General features: G+C 44.2%; 1 protein-coding gene across 1 annotated transcript in view; it reads left to right on the top strand.

Moving 5' to 3' along the window:
• Window positions 1–16,648, top strand: part of LOC101803073 (uncharacterized) — an 85,184-nt gene that overhangs the window by 16,271 nt on the left and 52,265 nt on the right. Inside the window, exons 6-9 of the mRNA XM_072042621.1 lie at window positions 720–879; window positions 10,089–10,232; window positions 13,361–13,686; window positions 14,913–14,965. Of these exons, the coding sequence (XP_071898722.1) occupies window positions 720–879; window positions 10,089–10,232; window positions 13,361–13,421 (365 nt within the window). The 3' untranslated portion in view covers window positions 13,422–13,686; window positions 14,913–14,965. The remainder of the gene's footprint in view (window positions 1–719; window positions 880–10,088; window positions 10,233–13,360; window positions 13,687–14,912; window positions 14,966–16,648) is intronic.

Below are 16,648 nucleotides of genomic sequence, written 5' to 3'. Positions count from 1 at the left end.
GCAGTCAGAATTTGGCAACACCACATTTCCCTGAATTTATGTTGAAAACAATCCTCAAGGAAAATATTTTTACATCAAGATGATACAGTTTAAAAAAAAAAAAAAGTTTCATTCTTTTTTTTAAAAAGCTGTATTATTTCATTATCCAAGCTGTGTGTGCTGCTATTGTGTCAGGTTGTGGCATACTACGAACTTAACAGGCCAGCAGCAAGGTACACGTTTATTCTATCTTGAAGTACTCCTTGGATTTAGCTTCTTTGCTATCACCGGAGTTACAGTGCACAGAGGATTTGGCTGTTAATAAAATTCACTGTCTTCTAGTCTGGACCTGTCAGTTTGGTGCTTTGCTAACCTTATAACTTGTTGATCAAATGTTGCCTCTGCCAAGCGCTGTGCTGTTGTGGTGTTCATTGTGCCGAACCAGGCCAATTTTAGAGTGATTTTAGGGTGTCTGCACAGCACATTGCAGTGCACCATGGTGGACTTGCATGGTCAGGCCCTCAAGTCTGGGGGTTTCCATCCTCTCCTAAATATAACTGTTCTGGTGTCATTCATCTTGGTGACAGTGGTAGGGTCTGTTATCTTTTCGGTTTTACACATAGGAAATTGAAGCAAAGAGAGAGACAAAAGGACTTTCCAAAGGTGATATAAAACATCTGCAGTGGAGTGCAGTTTCCCAAATCCAAATAGATTCTCACAGAGGCCAACTCTGTTTTTAGGTAGTTCCTACCCAGGGACTGTCTCCATGTCTGCAGCCCAGCAGAGACAGCACTGCCTCAATCATGCCTGGATGTTCACACTCCTTCGGGAAGTCCTGCAGTCTTCAGAAATGATTGGTGCGCCTGCCCTTTCATATGGAGAATTAACTGTTCTCAGCTGGTAAGTGCATTTCTTAACTGTGTTTAAGCTGTGTATCATCATGCAAAATGAAGTAATGAAGAAAAAGGCAACATATATTTCATCTCATCTTCCATATTCAGTGTTCTCTTCATTCGATCTTTTCAATCTGTTTATTTAACTTCAAGAACATTTTATTTAGAGAGTGACTGTGTATAGGTGTTAAAAGCATAAAGAAGATCCATTTGCAGTTACATTGCATGCAGATTTCAGCAAGGATTAAGAGAAGAATTTCTTTCTTTCCCTCTTTTTTTCCCTAGCTGAACTCAGGAACTGGTGTCCTTCAAGCAGGTCCTGCACTATTGTAGGGGTGTTGATGGCTTGGTGTTTGTGCAGAAACACTGTTTAGTTACCTGATATGGAAATTTTCTGAACACATAATTCATCATTCCTTTTCCCATTATTACTCCCTTTAAAACACTCTAGCTTGGAGAATTTGTAATTTGAAATATTTGCTTTCTTTGACTAAGAATCTCTTGTGCATTTAGTAGAACGTCTTATTTCTTTTCTATTCTTTTCTATTCTATATTTTTTTTCTTTTTGTGCTGTGCCTAACCAGCAAAGTTTCTCACGACACGCACAAGCACCAAAACACCGGTCTGGTTACGCTAAAGCCTACTGCAGTGCTGCTGATGGTTTTTAGACTACGGTTAAGCAGTGGTGTTAAACACTTGCTTTCCCCTATGTGAAAATGCATGTGGCATCCCACATGTTTCTTAATCACAGAAAATTGTCTGAAATAGTCCACGCATTTTTGTTTCCTTTTCACACATTTCTAATTTTCTTACCTTTGATGTGACATTTTTTAAGTGGTGGGTTTTTTTTTTATGTGCTGCATGGTAGTTTTTTTTTTGTTTTTTTTTTTTTTTAAAGCTCTGGTTGCTAACAGTAAGAAGGTTATGTGGAGGGAAGTCCATTCCCTCATCCCAGTCATGTTCAGATGAAAAGCAAAGGAAGAGGAAGACTCGAAGACTTCCGATAGCTTTGAGTCCCTTCTTGTCGTTGGTTTTGTGTCTCTTGTCATCGGTGCCATTTTGTGTTAGGATTCAGGTAGCTTTTCAAGGGCTGGCTTCTGAGCTGCTGTCTTTTCTCAAAACAGCTGCAGAGCGGTAACTACATTTGGGCTCAGAAGGGGAACTCTGAAGTTCCAGCCCTACTTTGAACACAAAAGCCTTTAAAAGCCATTGATTAATGATCTCATGGGCATCTTCCCATAGCTTGCAGAGACCGATGGGGAGGGACAGGGCAGAGAGGGGCTGTTCTGCAGGACACTGGGGATAGGAGCTGAGACCCTGATGGCATGTGTTGGCCAGGACTTGGTGAGGCATTTTGAGCTGCGGTCGCTGGCTTGTTCCTGACTTGCTGGCTGGCACAAGTACTTGTGGAGCTGTGTGGTAAAGCAAAGCAGGAGACAAAAATGCCTGAAAAAGCAGCTGGCCAAACAGTGGCCCCATGGTTTGGCAGCGTGAATGTTGCTTGATGTTGGTTTACCTATAAAATGAGAAAGTTGTGAGGTTTAATGTTGGTGAGGCAATAGAGACAGAACTGTTTTGTATCACGTTATCCTTAGAAAAGCATTTCTTGAACTGCAAGAAACTGGCAGACTTAACAATCTGTCCAGAAAAGCATTCAGCTAGTGCTGTGTTTAACCATCTAAGCCCCCTGTACTGCAGGGGAGTGAAAAGTCTCAAGCAATAACCACTTTTAAGGGAAGCAGTTCTTCCCAGGTACCCATTGCTTCACCATGTTGTATTATCCCATTGAATCCCACTAAGCTCTTGGCTTTGAGACATGAACAATGCAATTTAATAGATGTTTCATTTTTATACTATTTCTGTCACATTTCTAAGTAAAGACTTTTCATGTTATTGCTTAGGCTGATATTTGTTATGCTTTTTGGTACTCCTAATTATTCAAAGAGCAAAATTTGGGGCTATTTTTGATTTGTTTCTTCTCTGTAAGACAGACTCCTTAGGACTGCTGGAGACTGAAGCAGACAGAAGTGATGGATCTTCTTGTTGTCTGTCTGTCTGTGTGTGCTTATAGGAAATGACAGGACACATTGGGAAGGAGAGGAAGGAGGGAGGTAAGGGGTCTGATGGCCTTTCACCTCTTCATGTTCGTAGTGTGGCACATACACCAGATTGTAAGGACAGGGCACGCCGGCACAGCTGAGCATCCATTCTGCTGCCCTGGGTCTCATTAGCCCTAGGCAAGCTGAGTGGGCATTTCATCACCCAAATGTTGCCCCTTTGGTTCAGCTTTGCCTTGGATCTACCTTTCCACTGTTCATGATTCATTTACTCATGTCAGTAGGTATCCAAAGATTGGGGGGGAAAACAAAAAAAAGAGAAAGCTGAATGTATGAATTTTCATTATAACAACTTCACAGGAGTCAGCTGAAATTGTGGGGGATTTTCTGACCTTATGTCCCTTCTCTATGTGTTTCTATCTCTCCTCGCTACAGGTGGCACGAAGTTCACATCACCTGGACTTTGAGGTAGCCTGTATACCTCTGTGTAGTTGTATGTTGTTGCGTGTATGCACAGTTAGATATGTAGCCCCTATGGAAGGGGATCTGTACAGCACCACAGCTCGAGTTTCAATCAAAGGAAATGATTGAACCTCTCCCTCGTGGCATCTCCCTTTTCTTCTTTCCTCGGGTCATCTCCTGCTTGCCTCAGAGGGCTGGGGTGTTGGAGGGAGCCTGCACCTCTCCGTGCCTTTTTTCTGTTTTGTTTTTCCTGTGCCTTCAGAGAAAGGTTAAAAGGGCTTTCATCAAAGAGCACTTGCCATGAGTTTAAAAAGGTCTGACGAGGCAGTTGGACTCATAGATTCAGGAAATCATGTAGGTTGGAAAAGACCTCTGAGATCACCAAATCCAACTTGATGATCTTTGTAGGTCCCTTCCAACCTAACTATACTAATTTCTAGTCCTCCTGAATTAAAATATTCATTTAACTGCTGATGTTGTACCTTTGTATGGTACCATTAAGACTTTTCATACTCATTAATTCTTAGTGAAATCAAATTCGTATGAATAAATACAACCCTGATGAAACTGTTACTAACATTTATCAGGCCACATCCTTTTCCTGTTGTTTTCCTGGTAAGCAGTTTTAAGACAAGTATTTAAACATTTTAGCATAAAATTTCTCTGGTATTGAACATTTCTTTGTAAAAAGCCACAACCACTGATGTAAAAGTAACTAGGGCTGTAGCTTTGATGCTTAGTTAGCAGTCAGGCTTGTGATCTGAATTAAGGGAGGGGGGGAAGTGTTAGAATATATATATATATATATATATATATATATATAAATATAATTAACTACAGGATTTTAAAGAAATATTTTAATCCTCTTACCCTGGTTCAGCTTCTGCAGTGTTGGCTTCTGGTTGTTCTGAGTAAATTGTTCCAGCATCCAAAATATTGTTTCTTCCATTCTGTTCTCACAAACTTGTGAAAAGTACATTAGGTCAAACTTGAGATCAAGATGAGTCCAAGCTTCTAAAACTGAAGTCTGGTGACGTTTTGGTCAAGTTAAAAATTTGTTTCTCTACTGTAGGAAAAAGAATAATGATCCTAAATCAATTACTTGTGCTTGCTTTCTTCTTCTTTTAACCTGTTTATCAAACTAAGAAATATTGACCACTTCTATGTAGGAAAACTCCTGCTTATGATTCTGAATTGAGGAGGAGATGCACATTTGGAGGAGAACCAGTACATGTTAGTTTAAGTGTAATTCCCCTAGAAACACATGGATACACTATCTAACAGTGGGTTACCACTGTTCTTTCTCCTCGAGAGCACTTTCCAGGCCAGGGTCCAAGGGGACTGCTGGCAAAGGGAGCTGCTGCTCAGGAGAACAGAAATTTACAGCCTGCTCCTAACAGCAAATAAGCAAGAAGCAAGGAAAAAACAAACGTGATGCTGTTGTAAACCTCTTTGTATTTGTTAATTTGGTGCTAGCTATACCATGAGTCTTCTTTCTGTACATACTGGAACTGCAAAGTGTTGAGCGCTGGCTTGCGTCTTGCATTCAGCTGAGTTTTCACAGCTGCCTTGTGTGGCCAAGCCCTCTCTGGCTGCAGCAACCTGCAGGCACACAGGCAGTGCCTCCCCAGCCCTGCTCCAGCTTGTAGAGGTTCCTGACACCCAGCACTGCCCCAGGGAAGGGCAGGGAGAGCAGGCAGCCCCCCTGCGTGAGCCCGAATATTGCCACTTTGCACCTTCCTCCTGGTGGAGCAAACTTGGGAATGAGTGAGCTCCTCTTCAGAAATCTGCCTGTGGTGAAGGGCTGTGTTTTAAGGTGCTTTCATGGCAAATATTACCTTGTCTGTCTGTTTTCCATTGTCTGTCCGTTCTCCAGCTCATGCTGCCCCAAGGTGCACGGGGCATCTGGGCTGTGGCATGCTGCTGAAGGTGTTTGAGAGCGATTGAGAGGGGGCTGGGTACTGCACACAACCTCCCAGCAAGAAGGAAACCCAGACAGATTTTTCACACTCTTTTCATGTTGCATGCCACTCAATTCACTACCCCCAGTTCTTTACTTTTTACTGACCACGTTCTCCACCCCCAGACATACATGGATGTTCAAGTCTCCTGGCTCACAGAAACAAGAAGAAAGGTGACTCTGTCCCAGACTTTCCAATACACAGGAAAAATCAGCCTTTTCCGAACACTGAGGGAAATCTGGGTCAGGTTCTTTGAAGAGTCCCAGCTGTGGCTTTCAAGCAAACATCAAACCTGAGGAAAGAGCCCCATGGACAGGCGAGTCCCCGAATGGGCAATGCCAGATGGAAAATGGCAGAGGACAGCTGTGGGGCACCCCCTGTGCTGGGATGAGGTGAACGGCTGCTCAGGGTGGTGCTGGAGGGACAGTGGTCCTTACCTTGGCCTCAGGTTGGCTTCCTACCTCAGGTGGAAGCTAGGAGACAGGCGAGGTGGGATAGTTTGTTAACAAGAATTATGCAGTTTAAGCAAATGAGCCACAAGCCAGTTTTGAGAACTGAAACATAAGGTTAGGGAGCAACATCTTAGCTGCAAGGCTGAACAATGGAGCAGAGCCCGTGTTTTAGCTGGGAGTGGGACAGAAACATGTTGTACAGAATACTAAAACACATAGTAATTGGCATTACCTCAGAAACTGGAGGAGGACTGTGATGTATTTGGTACTCTAGATGGAGCAACCACTTAAAAAAATCCAATCAATTTTGGTTTAAATGTGTAACTAGGCCAGCATTCGTCTCATAGGAAACTGTGTTTGTTGAGAGACTGCTGGGATCGCTCTGCCTGTGTGTATTGGTAGCACAGCTGCCTGTGGTGATGGGCAACCAACAATGTTTTATTTAGATCGTTTTATAGTATGGTGGTTTTGTTGTTGTTGGTTTGGGTTGGTTTGTTTTTTTTGAGTTACTCATCTTAGTAGAGAGCTAGGTTTGAAGCTGTGCATCAGCTCTTTCGGATGCAGGGCGTGTTGTGCACTTGGGCCTTTAGGGACCAGCTGCCGAGTGCCCCAGCCTCAGTGCCGCTCTCCAGGCTGTGCTTGTGCTAAAGATGTATGCAACCACATGACAGAAAATGGCAGGAGTCACTAGTTTTAATCATTCTGAATTTTTTCAGTGCCTTATGATTCCTGGTGGTGTGCTATTAAAGAGGCTTCTGGCCCCAGAACCGAGTCACAGACAACATCATCTGTACTGATGTGCAAGCAGACATGTTTAAAAGGACCTCAGCTCAGGTAGGCATCATGGCCCAAAGTGCACCAAGTGGCTCTGCAACCTCCTCTTTTTCTCCAAACCTCTTCCTCAAACGGGGCTGAGCCTGGCTCCCTGTGGCTGTCGGCTCAGCTCCTGTGGTGCAGGTGCAGCAGGGTGCACCCCACTGCTCTTGACAGCCTGCAAGAAAGGAAATGACCTGCCTATCTGCAGCCAATGCCTACAATTTAGCTGCAAATTTGTGTCCAGCAAGGTGAAAAAACTGAAAGCTTTGATATTGGTAGGTGAATTCTGTACTTATGTCCTTGGGCTAGTCTTCTGGCTTCTGAGTTCTAGCTAAAGTAATAAAGAAAAAAATCCCAACCTTGTAGACACACACTCTTTAAAAATATATATATTTAAAATACTTTAGAAATGATAGTAGTCAGAAATTATTTTGAATCCCAAGTGCCTGCTGCCAATGTATCTCAGATCTTTGGGAAGTTGCAGACCTCACTGAAGTTCATGGGCATGCTCTCCACCTTCCAGCCGAACGAATGGGAGGAGCACTTTGTTCCTTTTTTAGTGATGACTGGAAAAACAGGGACCTGCAGGCTGGACTAGTGATGATGAGTCCCTGTTGTGGTGTGAGCTCTGGCATCAGAGATTGGGATGGTATCAGCCACACTGAACTCTAATCCCTCTTAAAATACTTCTGGTGTTGGGATTGAGAAGGGTCTCCATCTGTGGGTGGATTGGATGCAAACAGGATGAAGGATTTACCTGGCTACAGCTCTTGATTAATACAGGGATCAAATAGGAGGCAGAATGCAGCAGAAAGTCCAGAGACAACAGCTTAAAAGCAGGAGACAAAATTAAACATGGCTGCATGAGCAGGGGGTGTTTCAGGGGCAAAAAGCTGGAGGGAAGATCTGACAGAGGGCTGGAAGTAAGGAAATGGCTCCTTGCTGTTTCCTACCTGCTGGGTGCTTGGAGACAGAGTGTGATGTATGTTCTCTCTCAAAAATATTGTATGTTAAATCGTGTCAGCTTCTCACAGGGGAGAAATCTCCTATTTGTTTGCTGAAGTCTGGCCAGGGGTGGTGATAGGCTAATCCTAAACTGAAGATCAATCTGAACATTTCACACGATAGACCCAGTACGTGGGCAGTTAGGAGATACGGGAATATTTTTATTTAGTAGCAGAGCTTTTCATTTTTCTTTTTCTCCCGCCTGCAGCATTAAGCAGACACAAGGGCAATTCCCACTGAGTTAGACTGAAATCTGAGAGTGGTGACATGCGAAGCCTTTGGCTGTGCTCTAAATGAGTAGTGGTGTAAGGTGCCGCAGACAGGCACTTCTCAGCATGTGCGTTGAAAGGGAGCGTGTGTTGCTTCTCTCACGCCGTCGGCATCTGCACCAGGGACGTCTGGCTGCAGCACTGCCCGCGGTCCCTGCCTATGCTCGTGTCTTCCCAGAAAGCAGACATCAAATGGGCTTTTGCGCACTTCAGCCAGCACAGATTTTTTTGGACAGGGCTGTAAAAATAAGAAATGATCCAGCAGGATTCCCCAAGCTGAATTTCCAGCACTGGAAGTCAAAAAAAAAAAAAGAAGAAAGAACAGAAAGTTTTGCTATGTAAATCAGGTAAATGCAATTGAGATTCATTTGGTGAGGTCTGTGACTCAAAATGAACCATGCTGTCTACTTTTCAGAAAAAAAAAGATTCAGTTCTCAGGATGTCTGTTTCTACTACAAAACCCTGAAGAGAAACAGGTTTTGGAGGTATAATTGCTTTACGTAATAACGTTTCTGTGTTTGCTGAGCTTAGTGTTTTATGTTGCATAAAAAACCAGCAACACAACAAACCACACTTGCCATAGTTCGTTTTTTTTTGGCATTTTAGCCTATACTTAACCTCCTACAGTTTCAAGGCAGTCACGTTGCAGGTGCCTGGCTTTGCCGTGCAATCTAGCTCAGAAAGTCAGAAGCAGAGGGCCGGCGATAGGCGCACTTCTCTGATTTTATGGGAACTGCAACATGCTGGGCACGCTCACGAAGATGAGGTGCAGTGGCAAATGGAAAACAGATTTGGAAGAAATCAGAGCAGTTATTTTCAGAGCTTTGCACTGCTTCAGCATTTCTTCTCAACTGTCATAGGAACAGGGAGTGACTCTTGCTTTTGTGGGACTGGAGCTATTAGCCTTTGTAGCAGCAGAGAGAAGCCCGTGTTCTGTAAGAGGTTTGAGGTGCAGGCATAACCTGAGGTGTTAGGGTCTCGCAAAAGAAATAACGTGTTCCACATGCATTTGCACAATTCGAAGAAGTGCTGCGGAAAATTCCTCAGGCGACATAAATGTGAGCAAGGGGGAAACTAGAAGTGGCGTAAAGTTCTGTTATTTGTCCATAGACAAGCCAAAGGTTTGAGGAAAAACAACAGAACCTTCACTTTCTCCAGTAACAGCAGGCAATTAGTAGATTTAGTGCAGATACTGACAACAGTGTGTTTGACTGCCGATGCTAATGGCCACGTGTAGGCTGACCCTTATCAGGGCAGTCGCTCACGGTCTCCTTTCCAGGGCTCTGATGGCTTCTGCCATAATTACTGGCCGCACCTTTTTCAGTAATGAGCTGATTGGGGCAGCAGAGATGCTTAATAAGCAGCTGTATGGCTCCATTGGCAGGATACAGCTATGCAAGTGTCTAACAGAGCAGCTCCGTTATGTGGTTCGAGAGCCCAGATGTCCTAGCAGCCCTCTGTCCTCGGGGAGGAGAGGCTGCTGCTTGTTGAGGTCGATCCAGATGTTAAAAATGTGAATTGCTCACTGGAGCTGCCAGAAGCACTTCATTGACTGCTGGGGGAGCTTCAGCAGCTCCTCGGCACTTCAGCCAGGTGCTTTGCTTGGGGTGGGAGCAGCTGCTTTGCTCTGGGGACGTGGGCGTATTTACAGTGTGGTAAGATGCAGGTCAGAACGGTCTCAGAGGGCCCCTAGGAAATTGAAAAGTGATGCTGAACCCTGGAAGTGCTGCAGGAGGCCAAGATTACACCTTAGGTTCATTTCAGCATTTATGGAAGATAAAATATATGATATTTTTTTTATATATGACTCATATGACTGGACAACCTACAACCTTTCTCTGTTCTCTCTTCTAGCTTCAACTGGAATACCTTGTGTTTTTTTCAAAGCCGCATTTTTTTTAAATTTGATGTCTGTGATCTTGATGTGGCAATCACGTACATCAGTGTGGTTGTTTGCAGCTTCTAGAATAGCAGCAGGGTTTTACCATGCGCTGAACAACCTAAGTGCAGCCTTGGTCTGAACGAAGTTTAGTTGGTGGAGCAATGTCCCTCACCTGGACACACACACACAGTTTGCCAGGTTTCAGAAAATATGACAAAAAAAAAAGCAGTAGTCTAGGGCCTCGAAACTGAGCAGAAAGGAGCAGGACCATTTTTCCTTCTTATTTATTTTTATTTATTTATTTTTTTTTAGCATGGAAATCCGCATGTCCTTGAGGCTGTTGTACTTCACTGAGTGGAGGCAAAACCCAGCTGATTTTCCACACCTCCCCCAGACCTACTGGCTGACCAGCAGCAGCAGCAGCAGCCTGCCTGTGGCGGTGCCTCTGGGCACGAGGTGGGTGCCAGGGGCAGGAGCAGGAAGATGCCCCGGGGGCAGCATCGGGCAGCCCAGATAGGAGCTCTCAGCCAGCTGCTGCGGGTGGGTCCAGGGCTGGGGCCCGAAACGTGGGCTCGCAGAGGGCTTACAGAAGTGGTGAGCTGGGGTGAGGAGGAAGTGAATAGCAGGACGTGGTTGCTTCCAAACACCTGCTTCTCAGGCGAGCTTTGAGACTTGCCGCAAGGTCTGCAGACGGGCCCTGCCTCCCCATGGTGCAGCCACTGAAGTTATAAATGAGTAAGCACCGCAGCCTTCCATAGTGGCAGCGTGTATAAAGGTAACTGGTCATGGTGGTGAAGGTGCCAAGACTTTTTTTTTTTTTTCTTTTAAAGAGTGTCAGACAGCATAGCTCAGGCAACACGGATGGCATCCTGGTGTCCAGGAGCAAATTTACAGCAGTGCTGGTTTACTGCCAGCCTGGCTGTGTGCAGCCTGCACAGCACTGCAGAAGCTGGACTCACTGCTGGGCAGGCAAGTCCTAACCCTGGAAGAATGGGTGTTGGGGAAAGCAGTGGCACCTCTGGCCTGCTGGCAAGGCAGGAGATGGCAGTGATTTAAAAATAATGATAAATTAAAATCCTGCATGAATTTGGCTCTGGTAATTCCTCTGTCATGCAGTGAGTGCTGTCAGCATTTCATTTTATTTTATAGATATTTGAAAGCAAAATGCATGAAAGCAAAATTTCAGCCATGGCCAAAGGCAATGGAGTTGTGCTCCTCCAGGGCATGGAGTTACCTCGCAGGGCCTGGGCTGCTCGGCTGCTGCCTGTCTGCTCCACCACGTTGCTTCCCATGGTGCTGGTGCAAAATGGAGAGCAGTCTGTGCAGCCGAGGGTAATGTCACTTGGCTTCAGACGTTCTGACTTCCTCAGATGAAAGATGCTGTAGCGGGGGAACTATTTTTTGCCTGGTGATGTGTGCTTCCCCCTAGACGCTTGCTCTAGTCTACACGTTGGCCAGATGTTAAAAAGATAGACAGAAGATGGTGTAAACTTGCAATGTCCCTGCCGAGGGGACAAGTTTTATCTCTCTGGAGCTTTCCAGCTAACACTGAAGTAACAGAACTGCAAAAGCTCCTCACACAGCGATATTTTGTGGCATGCGGTTCCTAGGAGTGGTTTTAGATGCAGCTGTCTCTCTTGCAGGCAGAAACTCATTTCAGTTACATGTTTAGAAGCAGCACAGGATTCCCTACCTAATATTCTCCACAGCCTGTCACGTTTCCCAGCTTTAGGAAATGTCCTCTCACACATCTTCACAGCAGAAAGAGCTCCAGCTGCTTTCAGAAGCAGTCACTGCAGCCGAAGGAAGCCCTGGCCCCTGCACACCCCGTGCTGGTGGCTGCAGGCAGGCCCTTCCCCTGGCGAACAGCAGCAGTCACAGCTCGCCCACTGTGATAGCCACTTTCCACTGCATGTTGCAGCGTCCTCTTTTCGTCTTCCTCCACACTTTCCTTCCCCTGACAGAGACACTTTCTTGGAGGGTTTGAGAAGAAGCTGCTTCACCTTCGAGTTGCGGAGCCTTTGAGCTGCTGTCCGCATGCTCTGCATTTTGGTGGTGCTGGGAGTGCAGCCAGAGCAAAGCTCATGCATGTGGCCTGTCCCGGTGTTTCTCTGCATGCTTAGCAAGCACACTCATTTGATATTTAATCAAGCCAGCTTTCCCATCCTTAGTATTGTGTGAATAACACAGGCAGGCACATTTCTCTTTGATTTGTTCAGGACAAGCATGTTTCTGCCCCTCTTTGTATTTAATGGTAGTTCCCCTTGGAAAATTGATGTACCTTTTGGTGCTCAGCAGCCAAGGTCCCATCATGCCCAAGCTATTTGTGGCTCTGGTGCCCTGCAGGCTCTTGTGGCATTGCAGCACTGCCAGAGTCACCTCGGGGGGCGAGAGGTTTGTACTCGGGGCTGGTTGGCTCTCAGCTCTACGTCTCCTCCTGCAGACTCATGGGCTCCTCAAAGGCACATCTCTGCAGCTCCTCTCCTCACATTTGGGTGGGAGGATGGAGAGCGTGCCCACGCCTCGTAGCAAGGAATTTGTCTAAAGTGGAAAATGTTCTGAAAGTGAGGCAAGGGGTGGGGGGGGGGGGGGGGGGGGGGCGGAACATTCAAAAAAATTTTGTTGGGAGAGGCAGAAGTCCAGGTACCTTTGAGAACACTGTAGCTTCTGTTTCTCTTTTCTCCTCTGCGTGCATTTTGGACAGGCCAAGTTGTGGTGTCGCGTGTGTTTGGGGCAGGTTAAGTTGTGGTGCAGGAGCCCAAATGAAGTATCACTTAGAAGAGCAGCACACAAAAATGTGAGGTTGAGGAATGCTATCTGTCTGAAGATCAGTTTCAGTCTTCAAACCAGTTTCAACATCATTTTGTGATCTGCAGGCTGCTTTAGGCAGGGGGATGGCGTCTCGCTTTGCAGACTTCTGAATGCTTCAAGTTACTTGGTGGGATGAACTGCTAGAGTGACATCATTTCAGAATATTAGATTTTCTTTGTGAGAAGAATGGTGGCTGACTGTTCTCACATAGAAAAAACTCTTCTGGTTTATGTTTTTTTTTTTTTTTTTTTTTTTTAAACATATTTTATCTGAATGAAACATTGCTGGACTGCCCCTGTAGGGTGCGTGTCCACCTGTGCCCACCGCTGCCTCTCGCTAGGAGGCAGGAGACTGTCCGTGCTTTGCTGTAGGCTTGGATCCTCCCTCAGGTGCCTTCCAGCTTGCAAATCGTGGTATCGTGCAGGCAGCTTTTTGAAGGCTGTAAAAATATATTTTTTTCCTGATAGGTCTTACACTTTCTATTAAACCAGCAGAATTCACAGCAAAATTTGTTGTTAAAAATTGTTTACGCATGTAATTTCAAAGGAACTTTCAGGGCAATAATACTTTTTTTTTTTTTTTTTTAAAGTTCAATATTATATATACTTTTATAAGATTAGAAGTTAGTGAAGTGGCACTGATCTAACGTTTGGCTCTCAAGTAGGCCTGGGAAATTTAAGATAACATAATCCACCAGGCAAAGGAACAGGAAAAGTCTGGGGAAAACCAGGTGTCCCCTTTTCCTTCTACTTTGATGCTTTATGGTTTTTCAGTTGCTGTATGAGTCTACCAAACGCAGCTTGGAAGTCACATTCACCATTGAGCAAATCGTAATTATAGGATGTTGGTGGAGTAACCTGACATTGATGAAGATACCCTAAAAGGCAGCGAGCCCTACCCTGTGTTGTGACCACCTGTGGGGTTTGGCCCAGCTGGAGATGCTGCTGGAGGGGTCCCCAGGCCCAAGAGGAGCACTGCTGCAAAAGGGTGGGTGCTGAGCCTACGGGCTGCTGGAGGAGGCATCTTGGATGGGCTCTGCAGGAGATGCTGGCAAACACAGAAAGAAGAGAACTTTCTTTCCTGTCCCCCTGAACTACAGGTAAGAGCTGATGGGTAAGAGCAGTCTGAGAGTCACATGCATGAAAGGGGGTGAAAGCAAAGCATTGGTACAGAGGGCTCTTTTATTTTATGGTATTAAGAGGCTTGGTAGAAAAACATTTAGGGTAGTTGTGTACTGGATGAGCTGCTGTCACTGGGAGATGGGAGGGAAATAATAATTATTTTTGAAAAGAAGAGTGAAAAAAGGGTCATGTGTTTAGCCAATGGAAGTATGTGCATTAACTGGACATGCAGAGGCTTCCTTACAGTAGGTGTTTTATTCTTTTATGATATTCTGCTTCCAAGTAAGTATTCTAATCCATATGAAATAAATTTAAAAATAGTTTACTGGAGTATTGCTGAACAAATCTAAATGGGATTCCTTTGTCTGCATTGATCAGTCTGCTTGTTGAGGGAGGCAATCCTGGCATTAGCCTCACCAAATCAAACCTTTCTTGGGATTCCAGAACCACGATAGGTAGCACAGGTACCATGTAGGAGGTAAATACCACCCTGCCCACGTGTCTGTCACACAACACTGCAGTTCAGAGGGTAAATGTCAGCCGTGGGTGGTTGAGAAGGCCTTGTGAAGTCCAAGTGGGCATGATACTTGAGTTTTATGAGAGTATGTAGCAAATTGGATAGGGTGTAGAAGACAGTGTAATGGGATCCAGTGGATGGAAGGTGAAACCACAAATTTATTGGGTTAAATGAATTGGAGGGTTTTGTTTGTTTTGTTTTATTGGTTTATGAATTTATTTTGGCTGATACAACTTCCCATTTGGATAGCTTGGTTGGTTTGCCAGGGAGTATATTCTCTTCACTAGTGAGCTTTATATCAGGAGTAAATTCCAATAACCTGTCCTATGATGAGTTTGGTAATTTAAATATGATACCTTTCAAAATTCATTTCAAATTACTGGATATTGGGGGTTGTAAGGTCTATTTTTCATTTTTAACCTGCATTGTATAAGAAATCACCATAGTTAATACCTTGGTTACTTCTGCCTACTATTTGTGAGTGCATCCATCGGGCACTTGACTGGATGAAAATAAAATTGTTTTTTGTGAATATTCTCACCTGGGTGTTCTGAAAGAAGCTTTTTAAGATTAATTGCATCAGCTTCTGATCAATTCACAGAAGACAGCAGAACTTAAAATGTTATTTTTAAAGGCATTTTTAATGGGTGTTTTTGATTAGCACTTTTTTTTTTTCTCTTCCACTAGGACAATGCTTCTGTAACCTTACAGTAAAACTGAGTCCCTGGGAGAAGAACTGGGTATGTGGATATATGGATATATGGATCATATTCAGGTTCTTATCATTTTTCTGTGTATTAGAAATAATGGTGAGAGAGAAGAAATCTCTTCTGTTGTGCAGTCTGAAGATAGAAATTGTGAACTTGTGTGTTTAGTCAGGAAGGCTTTTGTTGTTGTTTTTAACATGTCAAATGTTTTTCAGTTTTATTCATCATCAAAAGTGTTCCGTGCTGTCTCAAGTTGTGATTTTTGTGTTCTTGATTGCTGTTGTCCCTGGTATAAAAATACAACTAACTGGAGATTCTCCTGAACTAACAGTAAATTTCTTAGAGGGGCCTATATGCAAAATTCTGATTTCAAAAGAAGCGTAATATTAGCTAGAGGTCAAGGAAATAATTTAAATATATTGTTGAAACATAAATTCATCTTGAAACACAGTGAAATGAAAGTGACACCTTCTTACTGAAAAGATCTGTTCTTCTTGTGCTAGAATATTTGACAATTGTAGTAGCCCTGTAAAACCAGCACAGCTGGGTGCTCTTCCTTCTTTCTCTTCCTTCAGAAATTTCAAGTATGCTTAGACAGGCTGCTCTCATTTACAAATATAACAAGCAAAATTTATACAAATGGAGTTATATATAAAATCACTTCTGGCCAACAAAGTGGCACTGGTGGTGGTAAAAAGGGCAGTAGCCCAATCTAATTTCCATGTTCTGTTCTTTGAGTTTCTGTGGTTCATGGTGTAAGCAGACTGAGTTTGTTGAGCAGTGTAGTGGTACATGATGGGTCCCATCACTCCCTGTTCTTACAGATAATTTTCGTAAACAGACCTCTGTTTCCTTCACGGAGAAAATTAAATTGATTTCTTTCTGTAAATGGAAGTCTCTCCTTGCCTGCATGTGCTGGGTCTCTACCCTTGACTGGGCACTGGCATGAGTGAGCGCCGTCTCTCTAGCCCTGGCAAATCAAACTTCTCCCCAGCCTACATATACAGGAGTCCCTGCATACCTTTCCTCTGTGGATCTGCAGACTTAATCCTTTTAAGATAATAAAATTATCTTTTACAAGTACTTAGTGAAAAATAGGCAGAAGAAGAGCATACTGCTTCATTGTCCTCGTGTCAGTTATCCTGACTTTGTGTGATACGTCACAGTTGCTGCTGCATGGTTGTTTTTTGGAAGTTAGTGCATTTCCTCAATCTTGTGCTGTGCTTTTGACACATAGCTATAGTTGTAGAGCTATTGGCAACTAGTGCCATAGCATTAGCAGCACTGAGAGGCAGCTTTTTGTCTTGGATGGGGAAAAAAAACTTGTGTTTGCTGAAAGTTGGAGTGGTGGAAAGGGACCTCTGGAGTCAGCTTCTTTCTCAAAGCAGGTGTTTCTCCAGCACTAGATTAAATCAGCTCAGTTATGAACTTTGACTGCATCTTGGAAATGTCTGTGGGTGGATATCATACAGCTTCTCAGTAGAGAAGCATTGCCCTCTTAGTGAAGAAGTTTTTTGAAATACTGAACCTAAACCAAGGGCCTTTGCTCCTTTCTGTATTGATGTGAACAATGGGCAGCGCTTGGCTCCATCACCTCTACCACTACCTGCCAGCATTCTGCATGATACCAGCCTTTGACCTGTGCCCCACACACCCAACCATCCTGCAAGACACCTGCTTGAACATCTCCAGTTTCTTCCCATCTCTCTTGAAACA

The sequence above is a fragment of the Anas platyrhynchos genome, chromosome 9 (genome assembly GCF_047663525.1).
Source record: "Anas platyrhynchos isolate ZD024472 breed Pekin duck chromosome 9, IASCAAS_PekinDuck_T2T, whole genome shotgun sequence".
Taxonomy (NCBI): domain Eukaryota; kingdom Metazoa; phylum Chordata; class Aves; order Anseriformes; family Anatidae; genus Anas; species Anas platyrhynchos.
Note: the sequence above shows the minus strand (reverse complement) of the source record. Positions and strands in the feature narration are given on the sequence as shown.